At 41.6% G+C, this 23,072-nt stretch overlaps 1 protein-coding gene across 17 annotated transcripts in view; it reads left to right on the top strand.

Annotated features, from left to right (window-relative positions):
* The window catches only part of ATE1 (arginyltransferase 1), a 154,480-nt gene that overhangs the window by 111,911 nt on the left and 19,497 nt on the right, over positions 1 to 23,072 (top strand). For 16 of the 17 annotated variants that reach the window (XM_023241027.2, XM_023241028.2, XM_023241023.2 and 13 more), the window contains one exon: positions 4,492 to 4,612. The exons of the other annotated variant lie outside the window; for it this stretch is intronic. In XM_023241027.2, the coding sequence (XP_023096795.2) occupies positions 4,492 to 4,612 (121 nt within the window). The remainder of the gene's footprint in view (positions 1 to 4,491; positions 4,613 to 23,072) is intronic. 17 annotated transcript variants of the gene reach the window in all.

Below are 23,072 nucleotides of genomic sequence, written 5' to 3'. Positions count from 1 at the left end.
TTCCCTCCCCTCACTCTCAACCAGCTAATGTTAGAAAGCATAATGTTTCAAAGTGGTTTATTTCATAAAACTCTTTGTATTCTTTGGTGGCTCAGGAGAATAGCTGCTGCAAAGCCCTGAGATAAGCCTACGCTTTGGAGAAAAAGGATGTCTTAACCTAAACACTTGATTTCGGATGATGAGCAGAAGTGAAAATGTATTCATTTGTGACTCTTCAGTGAGATAAATGAAGTATTTAAAGAGTTAAAAAGAAAATATCCAACCCACTGTTGTGAGCAAGTATTGCCTGAAAAGAACGTGACGTTTTGGAAACCCTGACCCCCTGTACTCAGTCATACTTGCTATGTCCTGGCACGTGCTTCGTCTTTGTCCTGGTCTGTCGCTACCAGGAGGTGGTGAGTTACCTAGAGGCACTCGTTTGTTCATCATTCTGTTCCCAGCCGCCCAGCGTCTGCCGCACAGTGAGGATCCATTTCGTGGTCAGTGACTGGTTTTGAATGTCACTGTCATCGTTAAAGGCAGACATTGGGTTCAGGTGTCTGTGGATGAATCTGCATCTATTTTGTTACTAGACATTCTTGGGATTCTCTGCTTCTGTGTCCCTCCATCACAACAGACAAGATACACCATAACATTTTTATTACTGTTTCCTTGTTCATATTGGTAATATTTTTGTACTAAGTACAGAATTTTATTTTATTTATTTTTTAAGATTCTGTCTTTTAAGTAATCTCTACGGTACCCGACATGGGGCTTGAACTCAAAACCCTGAGATCAAGGGTCACACGCTCTACTGACTGAGCCAGTCAGGCGCCCTGCCCCCTAAGTACAGAATTTTAGAAAAATTACCCAAGAAGAGCCGGGAAATTCTGCACATGTGAAGAGCAATCGTAGGGGGATGCTTAGATCTACTAGAGATTAAAATACAATATCAAGCTTTAATAGTTAAAACTGTGTGGCATTGGTACATGAATAGACAGACAGTGTCTAAGTAAATAGGAAGTGCTGAAAGAGATCTAAATATATATGGAAATTTAGTAAGTTATCAAAAAGGCGTTTAAATCAGCGGGGGAAACAACGGTTCTAAAATGATGTTGAGGCCACTTGGTAAACATCTGAAAGAAATTAGGTTAGATCCTTTTCTTATACCTTACACCAAAATAAATTCCAGATGGAGCATACATGTGAATGTAAAATTATGAAACCATAAAAGTACTGAAAAGAACATGTAAATGTTTTTATAATATTTGAGTGACAGTGACTTTTTAAAATTATATTGCAAAACTTAGACACTGTTTTAACAAATGATATGTTTGACCACTTATCAGATTTCCACATGGTGAAAGAAAATACCATACAGAGTCAAAAGATAGATAAGCCAGGGAAGTACAACATATTTTGCAAACCAAGGGTGAATTTCTTTAATATATAAAGAGTTTTTCAAATAACAAAACCAGAAATCTAACAACAGAGGGGGCCAACTTTATGGAAAAGGAAATGCAAATCCTTTCAACGTATGGAATGCTATGTAATGCAAATTCAAACCACAATGAAATGCCATTTCTCAGATTGGCAGAGATTGAAAGTTTTGATTATAGGCTGTGTTGGTAAGGATTTGAGGAAGTTAGCACTGTGTACATATGTTGCTGATGGAAATGTAAAATGGCACAACTTCAGTGGAAAATAGTTTTGGGCTAATAAAACATAAAAACCCTTACAGCCATCAATTCCAATTCAAGGAATTTATCCTGGACATATTCACAGATGATACATGTCCAAGAATGTATTTTCCCAAATGGTTCTACCGTTTTAAACCAGCAATATCCAAGTTCTACATAGTCCAGATCCTTGCCAAAACTTGTTATTCAGTTTAAAATTAATGGCTTAATTTTAGCCATTCTGGTGGTTATGCAGTGGTATGTTATTATGGTTTTAATGGCATTTCTGGTAACTGATATTGAATATATTTTCAGGTACTTACTAAGCATTCATTTATATTCATATATATTTGGTGCCTTTTTAAAAATGATTTTTTTATTCTTGAGTTGTTAAATTTTTGATACGTTTTAGATACAGCTATGTTTTCTAATATATGTTTTGTTAATATTTTCTCTTAGTCTTTCGCTTGCCTATTTCTTTTTTTTTTTTTAATGTTTATTTTTGAGAGAGAGCATGAGCAAGGGAGGGGAAGAGACTGGGGGGGAGACAAAGAATCCGAAGCAGGCTCCAGGCCCCGAGCTGTCAGCATAGAGCCCGACGCGGGGCATGAACTCACGGACCGTGAAATCATGACGTGAGCCAAAGTCAGATGCTCAACTGACTGAGCCACCCAGGCGCCCTGCTCCCTATTTATTTTCTTAATTTTTTAATGCAGTATATAATAGTCATGAAGTCCAGCTCATTAGTGTTGTTGTTGTTTTTAATGGTTAATGCTTTTTGTGCACTAAGAAATCTTTGTATACTGCAAGGTGAAGAAAATTTACTCCTTTTTTCTTTTTCTGTAGAACTATGCTTAGCTTTTTAAACTTAGCTTTTTCCTCCTCATCAGGCTTTCAAAATGGTCTATAACCCAAAAGGAAAATAAAAAAGGTTTAGACCCAGTGCTTTTAGGCTGCTAGTTTTTCAGATTTGTTAATAAGGACATTGTCACATCATGCTGCTGCTTTCCACCAAGAAAACACTTTCTGAATGAATCTTGCTTTTAACAAGATAGGTATCATTGAATATTGGGCTTTATTACACCTACTAATTATTCATTCATCTCAAATAATCCTGTGTTGTGAATCTTCATGTTGGACGAATATGTGCACCACCTGGAGAGCTGCCCCTATGGATGACCTTGCCCGTGCCAGGGCGGTGAGGCATCAGCAGGGCAGTGAACAGTCTGGAAAAAGCAGGGTCATAGACCTGAGTTCTGGTCTTCCTCCTGTCCAGCAAGCATTCCCATTTCATCCAGAATAGAGTTCAAAACTTGAATTCTGAGGCTTCACAGAATCTGGTCCCAACCTACGTCTCCATTTCTGCAATGCCCCGCTATTTCCTGTTCCTCAGGGTGATCTTGCAACTCTGCGTCTCTGTTTTTACTGTTCCCTTCATCTAGATTGTTCTCATTCCTTTTCATCCTGCCCTGGACTTAACTCCAGTCAGTCTGTTAAATCCGCAATAAAACTCCATATCCTTCTTGAACTCTCTCCCGGCTTCTCAAGAAGAAACTAGTTTGCACACACTCTCTCTGTACGGTCTCCCCCATTAGCTTGCAGACTTCTGACTGCTTCGAATACTGGGGGGTGTGGTGTTTCTTGTACATCTGAGTGTGGCTTCATACGGTGACCACGTAGCGGGCCGGTTACAGAGCGCCGGTCTGACATAAAGGTATGTGACAGTGTGGAGCCCATAACAGCGGTATTCTTTGTAGAGCGTTTGGCATTCGATAGTGTTTTTCAAACTCTGAAATTGTGACCCATTTGCCATTCATAAAAGCATTTTTTATGGCTCAGGAGCATCATTAAAAAAACCAAAATGGAGTAGGTTAGGAAATAAAAGATTACATAACACGGGTAAGCGTTCTATAGTAAAAGGTTTGTTTCTACTTCTATATTTGCGTTTGTGCTTACTAGGTTGTGGCGTGAAGTGTATTTCTTACTATGGGTTGTACCAAGCAGAATTGGGAGACACCGCACTGGATTTTAACCTCTATAATGAGTTTTGAAGTTTGCAGTTTTAGAGAAGAGATATTTGGAATTTTTAACTAACTTTGGTACTCCTGAAATTTTTCGCTAAATGATTTCACATAATTTGTACCTGTGGGCAAACGATTTTTTTTTTCTTCAGCATCTCGTGTGTAGTCTTTGTTTTAGACTTGGGGTACATAATTGGGTTATAAATATATAAAACATTCTTGCAAAATGGCATTTTTGAAGAAGCTAGAGAATTATAGACGTTTCTCTAAAATTTCTGTAATGTTTTTTAAACTTTATTTACATATATCAGTTTAGATTGTTCATGAAAGTTTCTTGACAAAACAGTGGTTTTTAGTACATTGGAATGGAATGAGTGTTATCAACTAAATCTATAAATTAAAAACTTCTAAAATTTCATTTTTGAAAATGAGTTCACTCCATATATAAATTATGCTTTCATATATGAAAAGACATTTCACTTTGGTTTTGAAACTGGGTATTCTTTGCAGTTAGCTCAGCAAGAATCATATATTAAATATTTCTTCCAAAAGGAAGTAGAAACTCAAATTTTCCACATCAATACAGGCATCACAAATAGTGATGCATTGCTTTTAGAGAGCTTTTGAATCAAATGTGCATTCTTGAGATGGGAAAGCAGTTACTAGAGACAGCTAGTATTTACAGTAAAGCTGTTTCTGGTTGACTTTGTTTAAATTTGTGATTAAAACCTTTCCTGGAACTCTGGAGCCTTGTAACCAGGAAGTTACTGTGTATGTAAAGCCTGTGTTCTTGTTCCTTCACTTCTCTTTAGGGTCAGTATAGACCTTCTGATTTGTTGTGTCCTGAGACGTATGTTTGGGTGCCCATCGAACAGTGCCTGCCTTCACTTGAGAACTCAAAGTACTGCCGTTTCAACCAGGACCCAGAAGCAGGTACGTTTGGAGCAGAGCTCTGCCAGAAATCCTTGGCATTGTTTTTAGGTTCCTTGTGTGTGGCTTTGGCTCTTACTAGGGTCCAGGTAGCTTTTCATCTATCGTAGAATGTGTATGGTGTGTGTGCGCGCGCATGTCTGTGTAAGGCCAGGAGATGCCACGTGCGCACACACAACACTCTCGCTTCTGGAAATAAATGCAGAAACCTCATGTGCTTCTGCTCCTTACTAACCCGTCTCCTTCTACTTTGAACGTTGGTACCACCTTCCGTTTCTGCTACAGCTGTCACAGTGCATAAAAATTCTTCCCTAGACTGTTTAGTTTAGGTAAAGAAGATAGAAATACTGACCAGTTCGACTGAACAAGGCCGGGGAATGGTTTCCCGGAGGCCAACAGGCTGGGATGGGTTTTGTGACAATACTTTTGTTGTTGTTGACAATACTTTCTTGACTTTTTCTTACATCTTTGGTGCTTCTCCTCTCCCATCCCTTCTTCCACCTCCTGTGCACGCAGTCTAGCCCTAGCCATGTCTTACCTCTTGGTACTCCCCATTTGGATAGTCTGTGCACTGGTGGTAGGCACAGACACTTGCACATACAGCCTGGGGTCAGACTCCCTGCAGGTGGATCCTGGCTCCATCATCAGCCTGTAAATTGTGTGCCCTTGGGCAATTTCACGATCTTCCTGGCCTCAGATTCCTGACCTTCAGAATTAAGATAATAATAGAACCTACCTTGCTGAACTGTCATGAAGATTAGAGTAAGACAGGCACACTGAGGATAGCCCCCTCGTCTTGCTGGGTTGGCGATGGCTGGGCAAATGAGCACGCGATGTCCCGTAGACTGTGCCACGGGCTTTCATCTGCATTTGCCTTTATTTGCTCTGATTCCTGTCTCCAGAAAAATGATGCAGTTCTAGTCACCTCCCTTTTGTCGAGATCTCGCTCAGTTTTCAGCAGCCTTTCTCACCCTCCCTGCGTTCCCCCGCGGCTTCGTCCATCAGGCGCGAGTTGTGGTGCTCGTGGTGGACATCGACTTCCCATGTGTGTTTTCCTCAGACTGGAGTTCCTGGGTGTTCCCCCTGTGCCTCACTGACGTCTGCCAGAGGAGGCGCCCGGTGCACAGTTAACAATCACATTTTCTGTCTAGTCACCCGTGGTCTAAGCTTGGAGAAAAATCAGAAAAGGGAAACGGAAAGGCCGGGGGAGGGGCAGGGAGTAAATGGAAAGATCAAATAGGAAGACAAAGGGGCAAGCAAAGAAATGCAGGAATTTCTTCTGTTCTAAGATGTGCATTCTTTACCACCTCGCCCCTGCCCCCCCCCCCCCACAAATGAGGTTTTTTATTTCCAAAAAAGGAAAATTGGTTCATGTTTCATTGTATTTTGGCATCTCCTTGAAAAGCTGTTATGCAATCAAGAGTGGGCACTTCTTACACATGGTGATACCTTAGAATCTGATGAACAAGTGGCCGTAGGGATCCACCTGACTCCTACACCAGACACCCCGAGGTCACCCCAGGCTTCCTAGACATTTAGGGTTCGTAGAACAACCAGGGCTTTATAGTTCTGCACCTCCGATTGTCAGCATTTCATTATTTCATTTTAAGTAGAATTACACCTGACTGATCAGACAGACAGACGCGTTGCTTACGGACAGCCGTACTGAATTTGTCAGCGTTTGAGTCAGGCTCAAAGCGAAGGCAGTGGTAGTTCAGAGGAAAGCAAATACTTACCTGCTGTCCCTTCAAAAAAAAATTGTTTTTTCCTTTTTAGCTTTTCTCAAGGGCAGCTCAGAGTCATTTCCTTCTGGTGAGAACAGCTAACCGTCTTACTGCGTTATTTCACGTTCACATACAAAAGTGGATAAGTTCCTTCCAACTAAATAAAAATGATCACGAATTGGTTTCTGACTCCCAAACTTAAGACGCAGTTTCACCGTCCCCTTTTTCTTTCCTGGATCTATTTTAAAGGTTGCTTCTCTTATATAATATTTGGAGATTAAGACAATCACAGGCTCTGTCTGTTGTAGAAAGCTGAAAAGGTAACTGAATAATTTCCATGCACTGAACATTCAAGTAAAGATTTATTCATGTTAATAGACTTCAAATTCGTTTTCTGAAGTTAGCGCTGAGGAGCATTTCATGGCAAAGAAAATTTGAAGTCTCATTTTGACGGGACTACACCATGGTGAGTGAAGAGTGTGCATGGCATGCTTTTCTCCTGTAATCTGTTACATTCCAGTTCTTACGGCATAAGCTCTAGGTCTTAATATATTCATTGTTTAGAATCCATTTACAAAAGTCAGAGGACTAAGTTTTCTTCTTCAAAGAAAAGGAAGATCCTTTTCCGTATGCTGAGTCTTTGGAACTTGCAAGAGAACACCGTACAGTTTTATCAGTATTGAATATCACAGTCCAGACACTATTTGAAATCAGACTTATGTCCTGTGGTTTTAGGAAATTAAAATGCAGTTACATGCTGAAAGGTATTGAGCATGCTGTGAAACATGGTCATTTGAGATTTAAATGGCAGTCTGTGAGAAACCGTTCTCTTCTCTTGGGTCAGTTTCACTTTTACATGACCCAAACTCCGACTCAGACAAAATACAGAGTTTAATATGGACACCGTTGTTAGTCGGCATGGTGCTTTTTTCCACTAAATCTGTTTCTCCTCCCAGCTGTTCGGTAGTTAAATTACTCTGCAGAAGGCACAGCTGATCGCCACAGGTCTCTGTAAAAACAGTTCGGCTACAAGGTGTATCAGGAGCCACTTGCAAGAAAAATTGCATTTCCCTCCATCCTGAATTGATGTAAGCCTCTGGAAATCCTACTCCTCCCTGCCCTCCACCCCCTACTCCCCTACCTCCCGCATTTTGGAGGTTTGGGGTTATATGGTTATTTGCTTAACTAGGAAGTGTGCATAAGGGTAAAAACCTGTTGTAGTTACTGCTTTCATGTATGGTGGGGGGGGGAGGGGCCGACAAAAGGGAGCAACTTGGAAAATTCTAAAGACGTCTCTTGGTTCATAAATAGGTCTTTTGTTTTTGAATTCAGGAACTCTGCCTACTCCAAAGAAAGGAATTTAGAAGTTTCTCACACCATTCTTAAGTAAAAAATCTGTCAGATTGCTTATTAAATTGATAGTTGGATATGGGTAGATTCAAAAATCCTGCATTACAGTTACACGTTGCCTCTTTTGTTTAAATTATCTTTAAAAAATGTTTACTGGGAACAGTAGAAGATTTATCCAAATGCATAAAACCATGCCAAGAAGAAATATTGGAATGGCCCATCGATCTCTCTCTACAGCAGTAATCACTGTCAGTATTTTTATGCTCTCATCCAGATCTTTTTTCTCTGCATACCTTGGTTAAACAACAGAGCAGGAATCATCCTTCACACTTGTGTTGTTTTTTTTCTGAGTACTCTGTGTTTCTTCTTCCTTTTAGTAAGGCAAAACCTACTGGGCCGCTGATTTGGGGCTTCAGCTGACAAATGCCACTACTTAGGTGACAGGCAGTGTCTGCCACCGATACTTCATAAGAGGCATTGGAAGCAAAGCAGATGTTTTGGAGCTGGTTTGAGGACCATGATAAATTATGATTTGATTTGACTCTTAATGTCGTACAGGTGTTATACTATTTATGGTTGGTAGTAGAATCCTTTCGGGGGGTCTCACTGGCTTAGTCGGTAGAGCATGTGACTCTTGATCTCGGGGTCGGGAGTTGAAGCCGCACACTGGGCGTGGAGCCTACTTAGAAAAAGTCCCTTTGGTTCCAGACTTGTGAAAAAGGATAACCTCACTGAGCATATGCTGGTTCCCAAGTACCATCTCTGGTTCCTCGTGCGTTACCCTCGTTGATCCTCAGCATGTGAGGGAATGTTTCGTGATTGACCTCCTCAGATATTATTTACCGTGGAAATATCAGCGGATGCTTGTTTTCTAACCAGAGATTTAAAATAATTTTAATTCAGATATTGCTCTTTCATTTTTGTAAGTACTTTTAGCATTTATTTCAAAGAAGCTAAGTAGAATGATCTTTGTTTCTGTCTCTACTGATAATTACAGCAGTATAGACATTTTACCACAGATTAGTCTAGATTTCACTCCCTCTTTTCTATACATACTTGAAAATGATTGCAAGAAATTTCCTAATTTGTCTAAGTCATGATATCAGAATATTGAATTTAAGTTTGCTGTAAAAAGGACAGCACCTAATTTTGTCTTAGTGCTTGCTGCATTTCCCCAAGTTAGAGGATTTCTAAGACGTTTTACCTTTTGCAGCCAGTTAATGAAAATCTAAGTGTAAGGAGCTCAACCCTGAACTTCCAAGACTCCAATCTGTGTTACCTGATGCTTTCATTTGTCTCTTCTCTTTGCTGCCTTCTTCTTTCTTGCTGGCATGGTTCCCTGGCACTTTTTCTATAGTGTCGTCGTTTCTGTCGTAAATGCCCATCGAGAAAGCAAGTCCCACTCTGACCGCGTGTGGGATGATCAGGTTCAGAAAGAATTCTGACTGTATTCGCTTGCCTGGTTTCTCCAAGCCCGGTCTCACTTCCCGAATACTGTGTTCATGGTCCCTCCAAAGGGTGTACCCTCAGCCACAGTGTCGCCTTGGTCACTAGGAAGTCATGCAGAATGACAAAAAGATAAACCAAAACTTCCGAGGGTCCCTAAAAACGTGCTGCGGTGAGAATAAGTGGACAGTGTCTTTCTTAATGACCGTAGGTGTGCAGTGAAGCTGGATTTGAGGATGACTTCCCGCTTGAAGTCGCAGAGTGAATGATGTTTGATTGCTGGACGCTTAGTAAACATAAGTTCTTTGTTGCCGGTAGAGATGGTGGTGCCGGGACGTAGCTGGGTGGAGACAGAAGCTGTTGAAGCCCGGCGTCGAGACAAAATGTTTTCGGAAATTTGGCTTTTTTGGATTTGGTGAACCTGGAGAACGTATTTTTGACGTGGAAAACATCAAACATAGAAACATAGAAAGTTAAAGCCTTGTAAGTTTTCAGTTTGCTCTCTGTCTGCTGAAAAATACTTCTTCGTTATAGCGTTCCTCCCTTTTCCCGCTTACCCGTTTCTCAGAGGTACCCTTTCTAATCCAGATGTTAGTGTAGCACTAATACGACTGCTGGCTTAAAAGCGAGAAACGAGGTTTCCCCCCTTGTGACATGGTCTTCTAATGAGGACAGGGAGGAGCAAGGAAAGAGGCCTTTCCTACGATGTTTGTGCGTAACACTGAAGGATTGTGACATTTTAGTGTGTGCGCTTTCTGCCAGAAAACCTGAAACGGACTTTTAAGGTAAACTTCCAACAGTTGCAAAGGCTGTGCATTTTTTTCAGTGTTTTACAGCCAGTCTCGCACAAGAGAAATTTTAAAACTACTGCTTTGCAAATTTTTACCAGGCAGTCTTTGCTCAGTAAAGCACGCGCGAGCAGTAAGCCAGTGACCGAAGCTGGCTGGAGCCCCGGCCAGAGGCAGACTGAAATAGCTCTGAAAAACTTTGAAAAGCAGACTTGAGCTGTTAAAGAAAGATTTCCCTGATCCTGTTGTCTTTTCTTATGGAACAGATCAATTTTTAAAAATAAACAATTCCTTTTACAGTCACCCAGTTTTTAAAATTGAATTAATCCTATGATTTTGAAATCATTAATTAATCCATTTTGAAATCATTCCAGTAGGCTGGAAACTACCAATACACTTCAGACCGTGTCTAAAAAAATGCTAGTTCTGCCTGGCTTTAATGTGTGGAGTCTTAGAGTAGTGCTTTGTTTGTTTGAATAAAAAAAACTGACATTTTTGAATGTAACGAAGAGGTTGTCCAAAATGTCACTTAGAGAATAAAAATAAAGCCCACAGCTGCTTAAGTGCTGGCTGAACGATGATCCGCCGTTGAATGGAAGACACCGTCAGTTTTAAGTCCTCTATCTTACGTACCGCTGAGAAAGAAAAAATGTTGCCAGTTAGACTATGACTCTGTCAGTTGTAAGATGCATCTGGGTTTCAGAAATACCAGAATGTGTGAAAATGTGAATCTTAATGACGTAGAGGAAATGTGGTTCAGTCTGTGCACCGCAGTACTGGGCAAAGCCATGGAGTACCTAAGAGGCTTGTTTTTATTTGTTAGGGAGCTTTGTGGCATCTCGCTTGTAGGCATTAAATATATTATAAGTGGGGTCCACACCTATGTGTCAGAGTTAGAAGGCATCAGTTCCACCTGCTTTTTGATAAAAACAAGATTACTGTCATGGATATATGACAACAGCAGAGTTCTTTTAATACCCTCTTCCCATAGACTTCAGAAAATTTTGAGAAGACCTGTAACTACTTCACAGGGATACTTTATTGTAATGCAAGTAAAAATGTTTTACTACTCAAAAAGCAGTGACATTCTGTAAGCATTAATGATTTCAATGCATTCTGGTCTTAAACAAATTTTAAAAATTTAAAAACTTTGATGTTGGAAGGCAAGGATAAAAATAGAGAATTTAAATTAAACTTTGCTTAGCCCACAAATTCAGCAATCTCGGACACCTGATGGAATACCGATTAAAGATGAAATAGTAAAGAAGGGGCAAAAGATCCTATCCTTCGATGCCATCGAGCTTGTCATCAACCCTAAGTCGTGCCATTAATTTAACACTTGTGAATTATCAGTGAGTATTCTTGGTTTAACTTGTGGCTCCATAGTAACAGAACGTGAATCATTAGCTTAGTGGGAAAAAATTCTGGAAGGGGGTTTGATGCTCTATTTTGGAGCCTGCATCATTTGCTGTTCAGTGCAGTGTCTGCTGGCTACTGGAGGAGCTAAGACAAAGACAAGCCACAGTCCAAAGGTTTCTTGGATCATTCACACCCAGCTCCAATATAAGAATGAAGTCACTGCGTTTGTCTGCAAGGTATTTTGAAACTGTTTAGATTCTCTTTTGTGTCCGTTAATATTCAGTCTCTCTGCAGGAAAATAAGCAAGCTATAACATGAAGGTATGAGAAGGTCTGTTTATTTTAGGAGTGTTCTTTTATGTGATGCCAGCAAAATGTTTTTAATATAAATATGGAAACTGGGGTAGAATTCCTGTTCTTGTAAGAAATGTGTTTTCCTAGCTGCCATTCATTTGAAATAGGTATCATTTATGGGAGACTTGACTTGTTCATGCTTCTGTAGCGTGTTCACTGATAACAAGATGAAATTTGTCTGAAATTAGGAAGGACCTGTTGACAATTGGGAAAGAAGTAAAGCCACCTGCTCCGCTAACTGCTACCAAAATAAAAAAGCAAGAGTAAAAATTCTGATGCCGAAGCGACTCTCAGTCGGGTTTCCTTCCAGAAGCAGATCCTGAAATGCGGGCTTGCGTTGATGGGAGCAGGAGTGGGGGCTGGTGCGGGTGAACTAGCGAAGGGAGGAGGAGAAGGTAACGGAAGTGTGTGCGCGCGCAGTGCGGTCCGGCACTTTAATGACTGGACGTCAGTCCCTTGAGAAACCTATTTCAGAATCGACTGCCTGAGGGACCAGAGGAAGACGTATGTGCTCACCTGGCCTTCGTTCTCCACTGGCTGTTGATTATCTCACGGAGGGTTAGTGTCTCTGCCCCGTCCTTTGTACCTGTGCAAATGGAGAGCAGGCCGCTGCATCTGAAAGGAAGCAGGGCAGGCCGATGGACCCTTCACAGAACCGTGCACAGTAGGGGTGCCGCGAGTCAGAGATGAGGCTCGGGGATACAGGGCAGTGCCCAAGGAGTGTCTAATCCAGAAGAAGTACAGGTCGAGGTGGCACGTCCCTAACGTTAGCTGACCGTGTCGGCCGCACTGGCGCCGGTCGCATCCGGACCGTGAGCGCGAGGAAGTAGTGGACTTAAAAAGTCGTTGGAGGAGCCAGGCAAGAATTAGAATCGTAAATGTGAAGAATTCATAAAATCATTCACTCAACAAATATTTATTCAGCCGGGTATTATGCTTTATGACGGGGAGGTAGATTAGTCCTCCCGCCCTCAGAGGGCTTGCGGAGGACGCAGACGACTATCGTGCAGTTTTCGTAAAGTGTGATAAGCGGCCTGTTAGGGGAGATAGGTGCAGTTAGTTCACAGAGGAGGGTCCTCAGCTCAGATCTGCACAGGGTGTGGGAGGGCAGGGAATGCTTCTTGGATGACGTCTCAGAATTTTTAGAGGAAGGGAATGCAAGAGCTTCAGGGAGAGGCAACAGCATGTTCAGAAGGCCCAGGGGGCAGAGAACACACCTAGAGTCTGGGGGGCAGGCTGGGTGGGGGAGATCTAGCTGGCTAGCGAAGGACTGGTCATCGTAAGGACTTCGATGTTTCTCCTGAGAGCACCAGAAGGCCAGGAGAGGGTTTAGGCGCCCGATGGCATCCAGAAGTTCTGTCATTTCTACTCCACATGTGGAGAGTGACCAGGACTCAGACCGGAGGTAGGAAGACTAATCAGGAGGGTTTTGCACACAGTACTCCAAGCAAAGGATGATGGTGGCCTGGACGTGGGTGGTAACTGTTGGGAATGGGATGGGAGCAAATGGATGCTAAGGATATTCGGGAGGTCGGGTACATGGAACCGGCTGGTTGATTGTGTATGGTGAGGGTGAGGGGAGAGAGTTTAGGTTCTGACACGAACTGAGTTAATGCTTACTCTTCATTTGTGACATGAAGCACATGAACAGAGGGGCAGATTTGGGGGGGGAGGAGGAGAGGAATGGTGAGTTCGGCTTGGACATGTTGAATCGGGGGTGTTTGGAGACATAGACAGAGATGTTGGGGAGGCAGGTGGACATACAGACCTTAAACTGATGAACAGCCTGGGAAGGAGGCACTAGTACGTGTGTGGAAGCCTTACGAGTGAATATGCCCTAGTTCGGAGTGAAGAACAACAGTCCTAGACGAGAAGCCCGAGGAACCCCACTGTGGAACCCCACTATGGAATGACTGAGTAGATGATGAAGAGGCCAAAGGAGTGTGGGGTCATGGAAGCCACGTGAAGCATGTTCAAGAAATGGGGAGCAATGGCGGTGTCCGATTCTGCCAACAGGGCTTGGGAAGCATCTTTGGAGGATCCTGGCAAGACCTGTGTTCGTTTGGACGAGGATAAAATAGTGTTGTCAAGGCTTAAAAACTGAGTGGAAGTTAAGAAGGCAACCATGATCAAATATGAATTTTGAAGATAGTAGCTCTCGAGAGGTAAATCTGATGGCAGAAGACTTTTAAAAAATGGGAGAGACTTGAACATTGTCAAAAGCGGATGGGAGTTAGCAAAGAGAAGGATGAACAATAAGAGAGAGGTGGAAATCAGTGTATCAAGGTCTCTGGGACGAAGCACAAGGAAAATCAAGCACAGGAAGACCAACCTTAGATCGTAAGGACCCTTTGTTGTAGGAGAGGGTGAGGAAGGGCTCAGTGCACTGAAGAGAAATAGATTGGTGTGGTGGCAGCAAGTTGGATGCTTTCTCATTTGGTGCCTTTTCTTTTCCATTTGGAATGGGTGCTGGTGAAGGGGGGAGATGGCAGGGTAAGAAGAATGGGAGACAGAGCTGATGGCCAGTCCTTGTCAGGGTCCGTGAGGGTGAGACCATGTAGAGGAGATGCTTCTCTGACGGCCTGGGGAAGGCAGACCGTTGTCTGGTTTCCAGGGTGTGGGCTTGTCAGGCCATTGCCGTGGAAGGGCAAGAATTGAAGGCTGTTGGCAACGAAATGGTGGGAATATGGCGATGGCATCTGAATTCAGTTAGAAAGGAACTGAAGGGACAAATGGAGCTACATGTCATAGAAGGGGTCAAAGGACTGGAGGTCCCAAAACCAGGATGATGGGCTGACAACTCCCTGCAAGGATAGGAAATGGTGTCCAGAGAAGAAAGAGGGTCTGATTTTACAGTTTGGAGGCATGACAAGCTTTGGCCTGGGGTTTGGGGAGCCTAAGTCGCATTAAGGTGGAGTTACTGAAGAAGACTGAAGGAGCGAGGATGGCAGCCCACGTGGACCGGCCGGAGGTTTCCGTTCCTTCGTGCCATTTAGATGTAAGAGTGGTGATGTCCCTGAGTGAAGCTCCTTCTTACTTATCAAACAATTCTGATGTTTCTAGCCCCCGGCAACATAAACACAAGATCAAGGGCCTCCCGCTCGTCAGTGTAGGATAGAGAACAAACAGAGTTCTGTTTTCCAGAAAAAGCTCATTTTGTACAGACGGTGATCCTGAGAACACCTGTCTATCTTTGTTTTTTTACAGTTTTAACTACAGCTCATTGAAAAATACATAGTTTATACCTCCAGCTAGTACACGGTGCTTCTGTGTGTGTGCAAGTGTCATGTCTGTATATATAGATTTGAAGCCAGAGTCTCATGAAATAGTGCTTATCCTCCTGCAGATGTGATACACTCCATCTTCTTTACTATTTTATTTTTAAAAATGAGTCTTTCTTAAAAGAAAAATTAATGTTTATTTTTGAGAGAGACAGAGCATGAGCGAGGGAGGGGCAGAGAGAGAGAGAGGGAGACACAGAATCCAAAGCAGGCTCCAGGCTCTGAGCTGTCAGCACACAGCCTGATCCAGGGCTTGAGCTCATGAACCCCGAGATCATGACCTGAGCTAAAGTCGGACACTTAACCGGCTAAGTCACCCAAGGGCCCCTCAGACATTTTCCTTCTTAATTTGGTTTTTTCCAGGTTGAAAGACAAAACCAGAGCCTATTTACAGTGCCTCTTCAGTGACCTCGTATCTCAAAGAGGTGGACACATAGCCCATGACCAAGTGTGTTCTTACCTGATTACATGGTCTGCTGACTACAGTTTGCCTTCCTTGAGCCCAAAAGGTTATGTCTTAACTGGAATGTGCATTGCGTTTAGGTCTTAAGATGTGTCATTGATTCCTAACTAACTCTAAAGGTCCTTGAGCTGATGGGATTGTCACGTTGACCAACATACCACATTGTTGTGTTCTTAGGGTTGTCCAAATCACGAGTTGAATGATAGTTACATTCAGTTGAATTTTTAGTATCTTTCGTAGCATTTTCTGATTATTTATTCACAACTTCAAAAACCAGTCTATTAACTTTATTTATATTTAATACTTAACATTACTCCCATATAATAGCAGGTCACTGGAGCATGAATGCCAAGTGACAGTATTTAAAGTAGAAGTATGAAGACAGTAGTTCTGCCGCACGCTAGCTTTGTGACTTTAGGCAGGTCACGAGTTTCTCAGCCTCAGTTTCATTATCTGTGAAGTGGGGCATTCAGACTACATGAAATGAAGGATTTTTTAAAAAAAATTTTAAAGTTTTTATTTAAAGTCCAGTTAGTTAACATAGAGCATAATACTAGTTTCAGGAGTACAATACAGTGATTCAGCACTTCCGTACCTTACCCAGTGCTCATCATAACAAGTGCAGACCTTAGTCCCCATCACCCGTTTAACCCACCCCCCCCCCCACCCCCTGCCACCAACCTCTCCTCTCGTAACCGTCACTTTTAGGTTAGAGTCTGTTTCTGTAGTTAAGAGTCTGTTTCTTGGTTTGCCTCTCTCTTTTTTTCCCCTTTGCTCATTTGTTTCTTAAACTCCACTTACGAATGAAATCATACAGTATTTATCTTTCTCTGACTTATTTTGCTTAATGTAATACTTTCTAGCTCCATCCATGTCATTGCACATGACAAGATTTCATTCTCTTTTATGGCTAATATTCCATTATGTGTATGTATGTGTGTATATGTGTGTGTGTGTGTGTGTATATACGTATGTGTATATATATATATATGTATGTGTATATATATATATATATATATATATATATATACACATACATACATACATACATATACATATATACCACATCTTCTTGATCCATTCATCGGTTGGTGGACACTTGGGCTGTTTCCATAATTTGGCTGTTGTGGATAATGCCCCTGTAAACATCAGGGTGCGTGTATGCCTTTGAATTAGTATTTTTTATATTCTTTGGGTAAATACCTAGTAGTGCAACTGTTGGATCATAGGGTAGTTTTCACTTTTGGAGGAACCTCCGTATTGTTTTCCAAAATGTCCACACCAGTTTGCATTCCCACCAACATACACAAAAATAAATTCAAAATGGATTAAAGACCTAAATGTGAGACCTGCAACCATAAAAATCCTAGAAGAGAACATAGGCAGTAAGCTCTTTGACACTGGCTGCAGCAACTTCCTTCTAGACAGGTCTCCTGAGGCAGGGGAAACAAAAGCAAAAATAAGGTATTGGGACTTCATACAAATTAAAATCTTGTTTATAGCAAAGGAAACAACAAAACTAAAAGGCAACGTATTTAATGGGAGAAGATTGACATATCTGATAAAGGGTTAACACCCAAAATACGTAAAGAACTAAAACTCAGTACTCCAAAGAAAAGGATTCGAGTATGTTTTGGGACCTCCAAATGTTTAGGACTTTTTGTGAGGATCACACTATTAAAAAACTAGAATGCATTACATAAAGGTAAGGTATACGATTCTGAAGCATCGAGTGATAGGCATCACATAAACCTTGTAGCATTTTCCATAGTTGTGCTGGACTTCACTACAGTGAACCCTTTCACCCGCCTTCTCTGTTCTATTGGGAGCAGAAGATTCAAGTTGCAGTTTCAGATGAGGCCAAGTCTTTAAGAAAGTGTTTTCCAAACTCTTGAATATGGTCCACTGTAAAAAAGGGATTTTCCAGCGTGACAGTACACACATTTCCGCGTTTCTCGCAAACACAGCTGAAACAAAGCCGTGCTGACCATTACTCATCTTTACTCATGGGAGGCACTCCAGTATTTTTGAGTTGGTTCTAGGATTGAGAGATGAGGATGGGGGGGAAAGCCCTGGATTCTCACTCCAACTTTGCTCTCCTTCTGTTCTGATAGACGTAGTCGTGGTAGCAGCGATTGCCACGATGAATATTGGTTGGTCCACCTGTTGTGCTCATCACTTAGCATTTATCATCTTAATTCATCCTTCCACTGACTCACATTCACCTCGCTGACTATTGCTGTTACCTGTCGATCAGTATTCATGAGGCAAACAACTGATTAGTAGTAGAAAGAGGTTGAGTTGGGCGAGTGTAGTAAGAGTATTCCTGTCTCTGGAAGGACCTATTTAAATTACTCTCTGAACATCTCACAGTTGTAGTTGTTGAGAGTCCTTTGCCGAGTGGTGGATATTGTGTGTATGTGGTATGTACATGCAGCCATCGCTGGCCCTGAGAGCTGAGGACAGACCGAGGAATGTGCCCCGCACAGCTACGTTACCGTCCTGAGTGGCCATATTTGAATGACCAGTCACTACCCTAGACAGCTTTGGGTGGGGGCTCTAGATCGGATATTTTGAGCCTGTCAGGTGTAGTTTGCGTGTTTGAAATAATGGGCCCACTCATCAAAAGCCTAAGGAAGTTTTGGGCCATAGGCAAAAACTGGACTACAGGCAAGAAAAAAATGGTACAAGTTTGAACTGGTTTCTTTCTATTTAAGAGCACTTCTATCTCTCCAGGCTTTCTTGGTCAGTTGCTGACAGGCCTCTCTGTTTCTTAATTCCAGTGATATTAATAACTAAGATAGCAGTTTTGCTCATGGTTTTCATTTCGTGTTTTATCCTTGTGTATGCACACATACATGGGCTTTGGGTAAGAAAAGTCACTAGTACATTGATGAGGTGACAGAACGGTTCTCCTCCTCTCCTCTGCTGTGGCAGATTTGGATTCAGGATGGTCGCACAGACCTTTATGTTCTCGTAAGTGGTCTACTGTCCATCTTGGTCAGGATTTTACTGGGGCCTCAGCTTGTAATTTTACTGATCAGGTATTCTAAAGATTATGTCCTAGCTAGATCGTTAACTGAAAACTGTATATAAAACTAAACAAAATTGTATTCTGTGGTATCACACAATAATATTGTTTATCATGTATCTTAGCAAACTACACAGTTGTATGCCCAATTTTTAAAATACCTCCTCACTTTTGTTTGTTACATAACTGTCTTTGTCTACCAAGTGTCTGGATTCTCCAGATGTGTCTGCCTTTGAAGAAAGATACGACCTTAGAGGCTTACCTCTTTTGACAAACTCTGGACTGAAATACTATGTCTGTTGATTTTATGATGCAGTCACAGATGCCCTTTAAAACATATTTTACTCTAAGTAAACACGATTTGAGTATGTTAGGGGAAATTTAAATCAATACCACGTGTGTTTTCCTCTTTTAATTTCTTTTTTGCTTACTTAATGTTAAGTTGCATAGATCATTTCTTTGAGCAGACAGCAGCAGTTTACTGCAGTCGTCTGAACCTTGGCATCAGGAACTCTGAGTTCTAATTTCACGTTCAGATCTAAGTTACATTCCCTTCGTAAAGATGCCTCTCTTCCAAGGAGTCGGTTGTAAGTATGACAGTGGCTATGGAAGCCCGTGATGCAGGTGCCAGGGAGAGCTCGGGAACGCTATGCCCTTTGAACTTTGTCCTCAGCTCTTTCTCCACCTGTCTTCTGCACAGGCCTTCTCAGTCTGAAGCGAGTTATTGTTCATGTGGGAGCTTTGATACACATCTTAAAGTAATGCCAGGTGATTCCTCAAAACTGAATGAAACCAAAAAACAAGATCTTTCGGGCTAATGCAGCTAGAGGGTGTGTGGAGGGAGGGGTGAAGTGCTGTGATCTGACTAAATGTAAAGAAGTGTATCTGAGCTGGTTCACTAAATTTGCATAATCTTTGTTCTATAAAATAATGGTTTTGGAGAAGTCAAATGGGATCTAGTGATTATAAATTGAGCTCTATCTCTTAGTGTCTCTTTTAAAAAACACCCTGTTGGGGCGCCTGGGTGGCTCAGTCAGTTAAGTGTCCAACTCTTGATTTTGGCTCAGGTCATGATCTTGAGGTTCAGGAGTTCAAGCCCCACAAGAGGCTCTGCACTGACAGCGTGGAGTCTGCTTGGGATTTTCTCTCTGCCCCTCCCCCGCTCATACTCTCACATGTGTACATGCTCTCTCTCTGTCTCTCTAAAAAACAAAACAAAACCAAAAGTACCCTGTTGTTAAATCCATTATTGCGAATTCTTTGACAAAACAAAGGCTCTCTTGCAGTACAGCTAATCATCTGTGTTATATTTTCATTTTTAAAATTAGGATTTTTGAACATTTTTTTTAAAGCACTCAAACTGCATTCAAGAAAGCAAGGAAAATCAGAAGGGACTATTTAGTTTATTTGCGCTTTCTGAATTTGCCAGTGGTCCAGTGTTTGCTTTGGGACCGTAGACCAGGCTTTAACTACAAACTGTAGCCATTTCTTTCGTAACTGCACACTTCTGAAAATACAGTTGACCCTTCTGAAAATACAGAAGTTGACACTTCTGAAAATAACACAGGAGTTAGGAGTACCCACCTCCGTCCAGCTGAAAATCAGCATGTAAGTGTTGACTCTGCTAAAACTTTACTAAGAGCCTCCTGTTGACCAGAAGCCTTACCAGTGACATAAATGGTCAGTGAATGCATAATTGGTATGTTATATGTATTATATACTGTATTCTTACAATGAAGTCAGCTAGAAAAAAATTTTAAGAAAATCGTAAGGAGGAGAAAATACATTTACAGTCCTCTACTGTATTTATCAAAAAAAAAAAAAAAGTCTGCATGTACCTAGATCCACATACCTCATACTTGTATTGTTCAAGGATCAGCTGTATTTTTGAAAGAAATTGGTTTCCAAAGAGGAGTGTGTATGAACTGAAAGTACAGTGCTTTGTAACACTGCTTTATTCGTTTTTAGTCACAATGCTTTATTTTGTTTTTCAAAATACTTTAAAGGAATAGTCGAGATTTTTAAAAAATACATCACAGAAACGTGCTTGGATTCAAAGGACTGAGCAACACTGTTCTATAAAAGGCCTCAGATTCTGTCCTCTTACGTTGTTGCCCAAAAGTTCTATAACAGGCTCAAGTCTTAGGAAGAAGTATTTGAGATGTAGGAAGCGTTCTTAAAGATTTATTTTAAACTTAAAAAAAACTGGAATTTACTTTAGAAAGTCTCAAGTTTTAGGGATTCATGAATAAATCGTGTACCTGAGCAGCATGAAGACAAAAAACTCAGTTTCTGTGTCAGACCTGTCAGAGCTGATGAAGGACACGTAGAGTCCCAGGAGTGGCCTGGTGGAACAAAAGAGAACTCTTCTGTTGTTGTCCAGAGGTTCTATGTATCACTGGTAAGATTTTGCCTGAGTTGGTTACCCGTTAGCTTATTTAATGCCACGAAAGGAGTTTTAATCTTCTTCTTATAGTTCCCATCACGCACCTTTTCATTGTTAAAACATTTTACTTCAGAGTAGATCTTTTCAGTGCACTGTAATGAAAATGAAAACCAAGAGCATCAAGTCATTTGGGGAGATTGGAGTCAGCAAGTAACAAATGGATTTCATCACACGCAAATGTAGACTAATGAAAGCACAGCAGAAACTCTGAAAGAACATGGAACAATCCACTGGACTGGCAACTCAAGGAAGGCATAGAAGGATCTAATAATTAAAGCTAAAACAGCTGGGGCACCTGGGTGGCTCAGTTGGTTGAGCGTCTGACTTCGGCTCAGGTCACGATCTTGTGGTTTGTGAGTTCAAGCCCTACGTTGGGCTCTGTGCTGACAGCTCAGAGCCTGGAGCATGCTTCAGATTCTGTGTCCCCCTCTCTCTCCGCCCCACTCCTGCTTGTGCTGTGTCTCTCTCTGTCTTTCAAAAATGAATAAACATAAAAAAATTAAAAAAAAAAAAGGCAAAAAACAGCAAAACCTGCATAGCTGTGCAGGGTGAAAAAAACCTTTCTTCCTCCGAGCAGGAGGATAATATACCGGAAGGAAATGTGGCAAAACTTCTTTGGTTGAGTTTGTTTATCACCTTGGAGAAGGGCGTTTCCCCTGTGGAAGTGGGTTGCAGTCTCCAATCTCGCATCCAAAGATAGAACCAAAACACACAGCGATTATCCTCCCTGGATTGGGGACCAATAACCAACAGGGCCTTTGAACGGCATCTAAGTAATTCCTAGCTCACGGCTGCCTCACAAGTGTCCGTAAATGCTGCTTAAGCAGTTAACTTTGGCTGTGGTTCACTGCTGGGTTTGGGCCCAAATTCCTCTCTTCATATAAATCATCAGTTGAGCCCTGCCAGTTCCTAAAAGATCTGGAACATGGGTATTCTCCATGCAGTGTCTCTGTTTCTAAAATTCTTAGTCCCTCTGGAGAAGCAGACATATACTGGTCTAGGACATGAAGCGTGAGACACAGCCTTTTCATTCCAGATGGACTTAGGTTGTGTTTCATGGATTGTTTACAGTTAGCATCACTTCTTTACATTTTATTGTGGCTAATTAACAGGAGTTGTATGTAGATGTCAGATACCATTCTTGTTCTAAAAACAGATTAAACAGAGCACAATTCAAAGCAATTGTGACCCGATCAATTTCAATATTTATTACATATTCAGAAACAAAATAATCCAAGAATGATTTAATTTGGGAACTCAGACATTGAGTAATAAACATGAGGTACTAATTAACAAGATAGTTGATGAAAGCTGGATAGTTGCTCTGAAGATGTGTTGCTCGTCTGGAGTCTGAGATCAGCACCATGAACCACAGGCATTTAGTGGATGACTACTCAGCACTTTGTATCTCCAGGATCGAGGGTGCGTGGTGCCTGGGCCTTGAGGCTACAAAGAAGTACAAGATTTGCTTCCCATCCTCAGGGAGTTTACTGTTAGGATGGGAAGACCATCCACATATAAGATGACAGAGAGCAATCAAAATATTGTTCCTGTAATAGGTTTTTTTCTTCATTAAAAAGCACTATCTAGGGGCATCTGGGTGGCTCAGTTGGTTAAGTGTCCGACTTCGGCTCAGGTCATGATGTCATAGTTGGTGGGTTCAAGCCCCACGTCGGGCTCTTTGTGACATCTCAGAGCCCGGAGTCTGCTTTGGATTCTGTGTCTTTCTCTCCCTCTCTGCCTGTCTCCTGCTTGCGCGCTCTCTCTGTCTCTCTCTCAAAAATAAACATTAAAACAATTTTTTTGAACATTTTTGATGGATGTGTTAATTAGGTTGATTGTGGTAATCATTTCACAGTGTGTACATATATCAAATAGCATGCCGTACACCTTAAGTGTATGCAATTCTAATTTTTATTTGTCAAGTTTACCTGAACAAAGCTGGTTGCCAGGGGTAGCACCATTTTTAAATGGTCTTAATAGAAGAAAAAACTAAGTGGACATAAGATGCCTTACAGGGACAAAATTGCTGAGATGTGAAACTGCATTTTTCTAAGCAAAGTAAGAGTTACATTTTCTCTAATTTGCCTAAAAGATCTTGGAAACTTTGATGATAGCCATTAACTCTGTTCATTGGCCTTTGCATTCCCACCATTGTTTGGGATTAAATTAAAATCTAAGGTATGTTTTTGAGTATGAAAAAGCCTTAGGATTATAGGATA

This window comes from Felis catus, chromosome D2 (genome assembly GCF_018350175.1).
Source record: "Felis catus isolate Fca126 chromosome D2, F.catus_Fca126_mat1.0, whole genome shotgun sequence".
Lineage (NCBI taxonomy): Eukaryota > Metazoa > Chordata > Mammalia > Carnivora > Felidae > Felis > Felis catus.
This window is presented reverse-complemented; position numbering and strand designations above follow the sequence as displayed.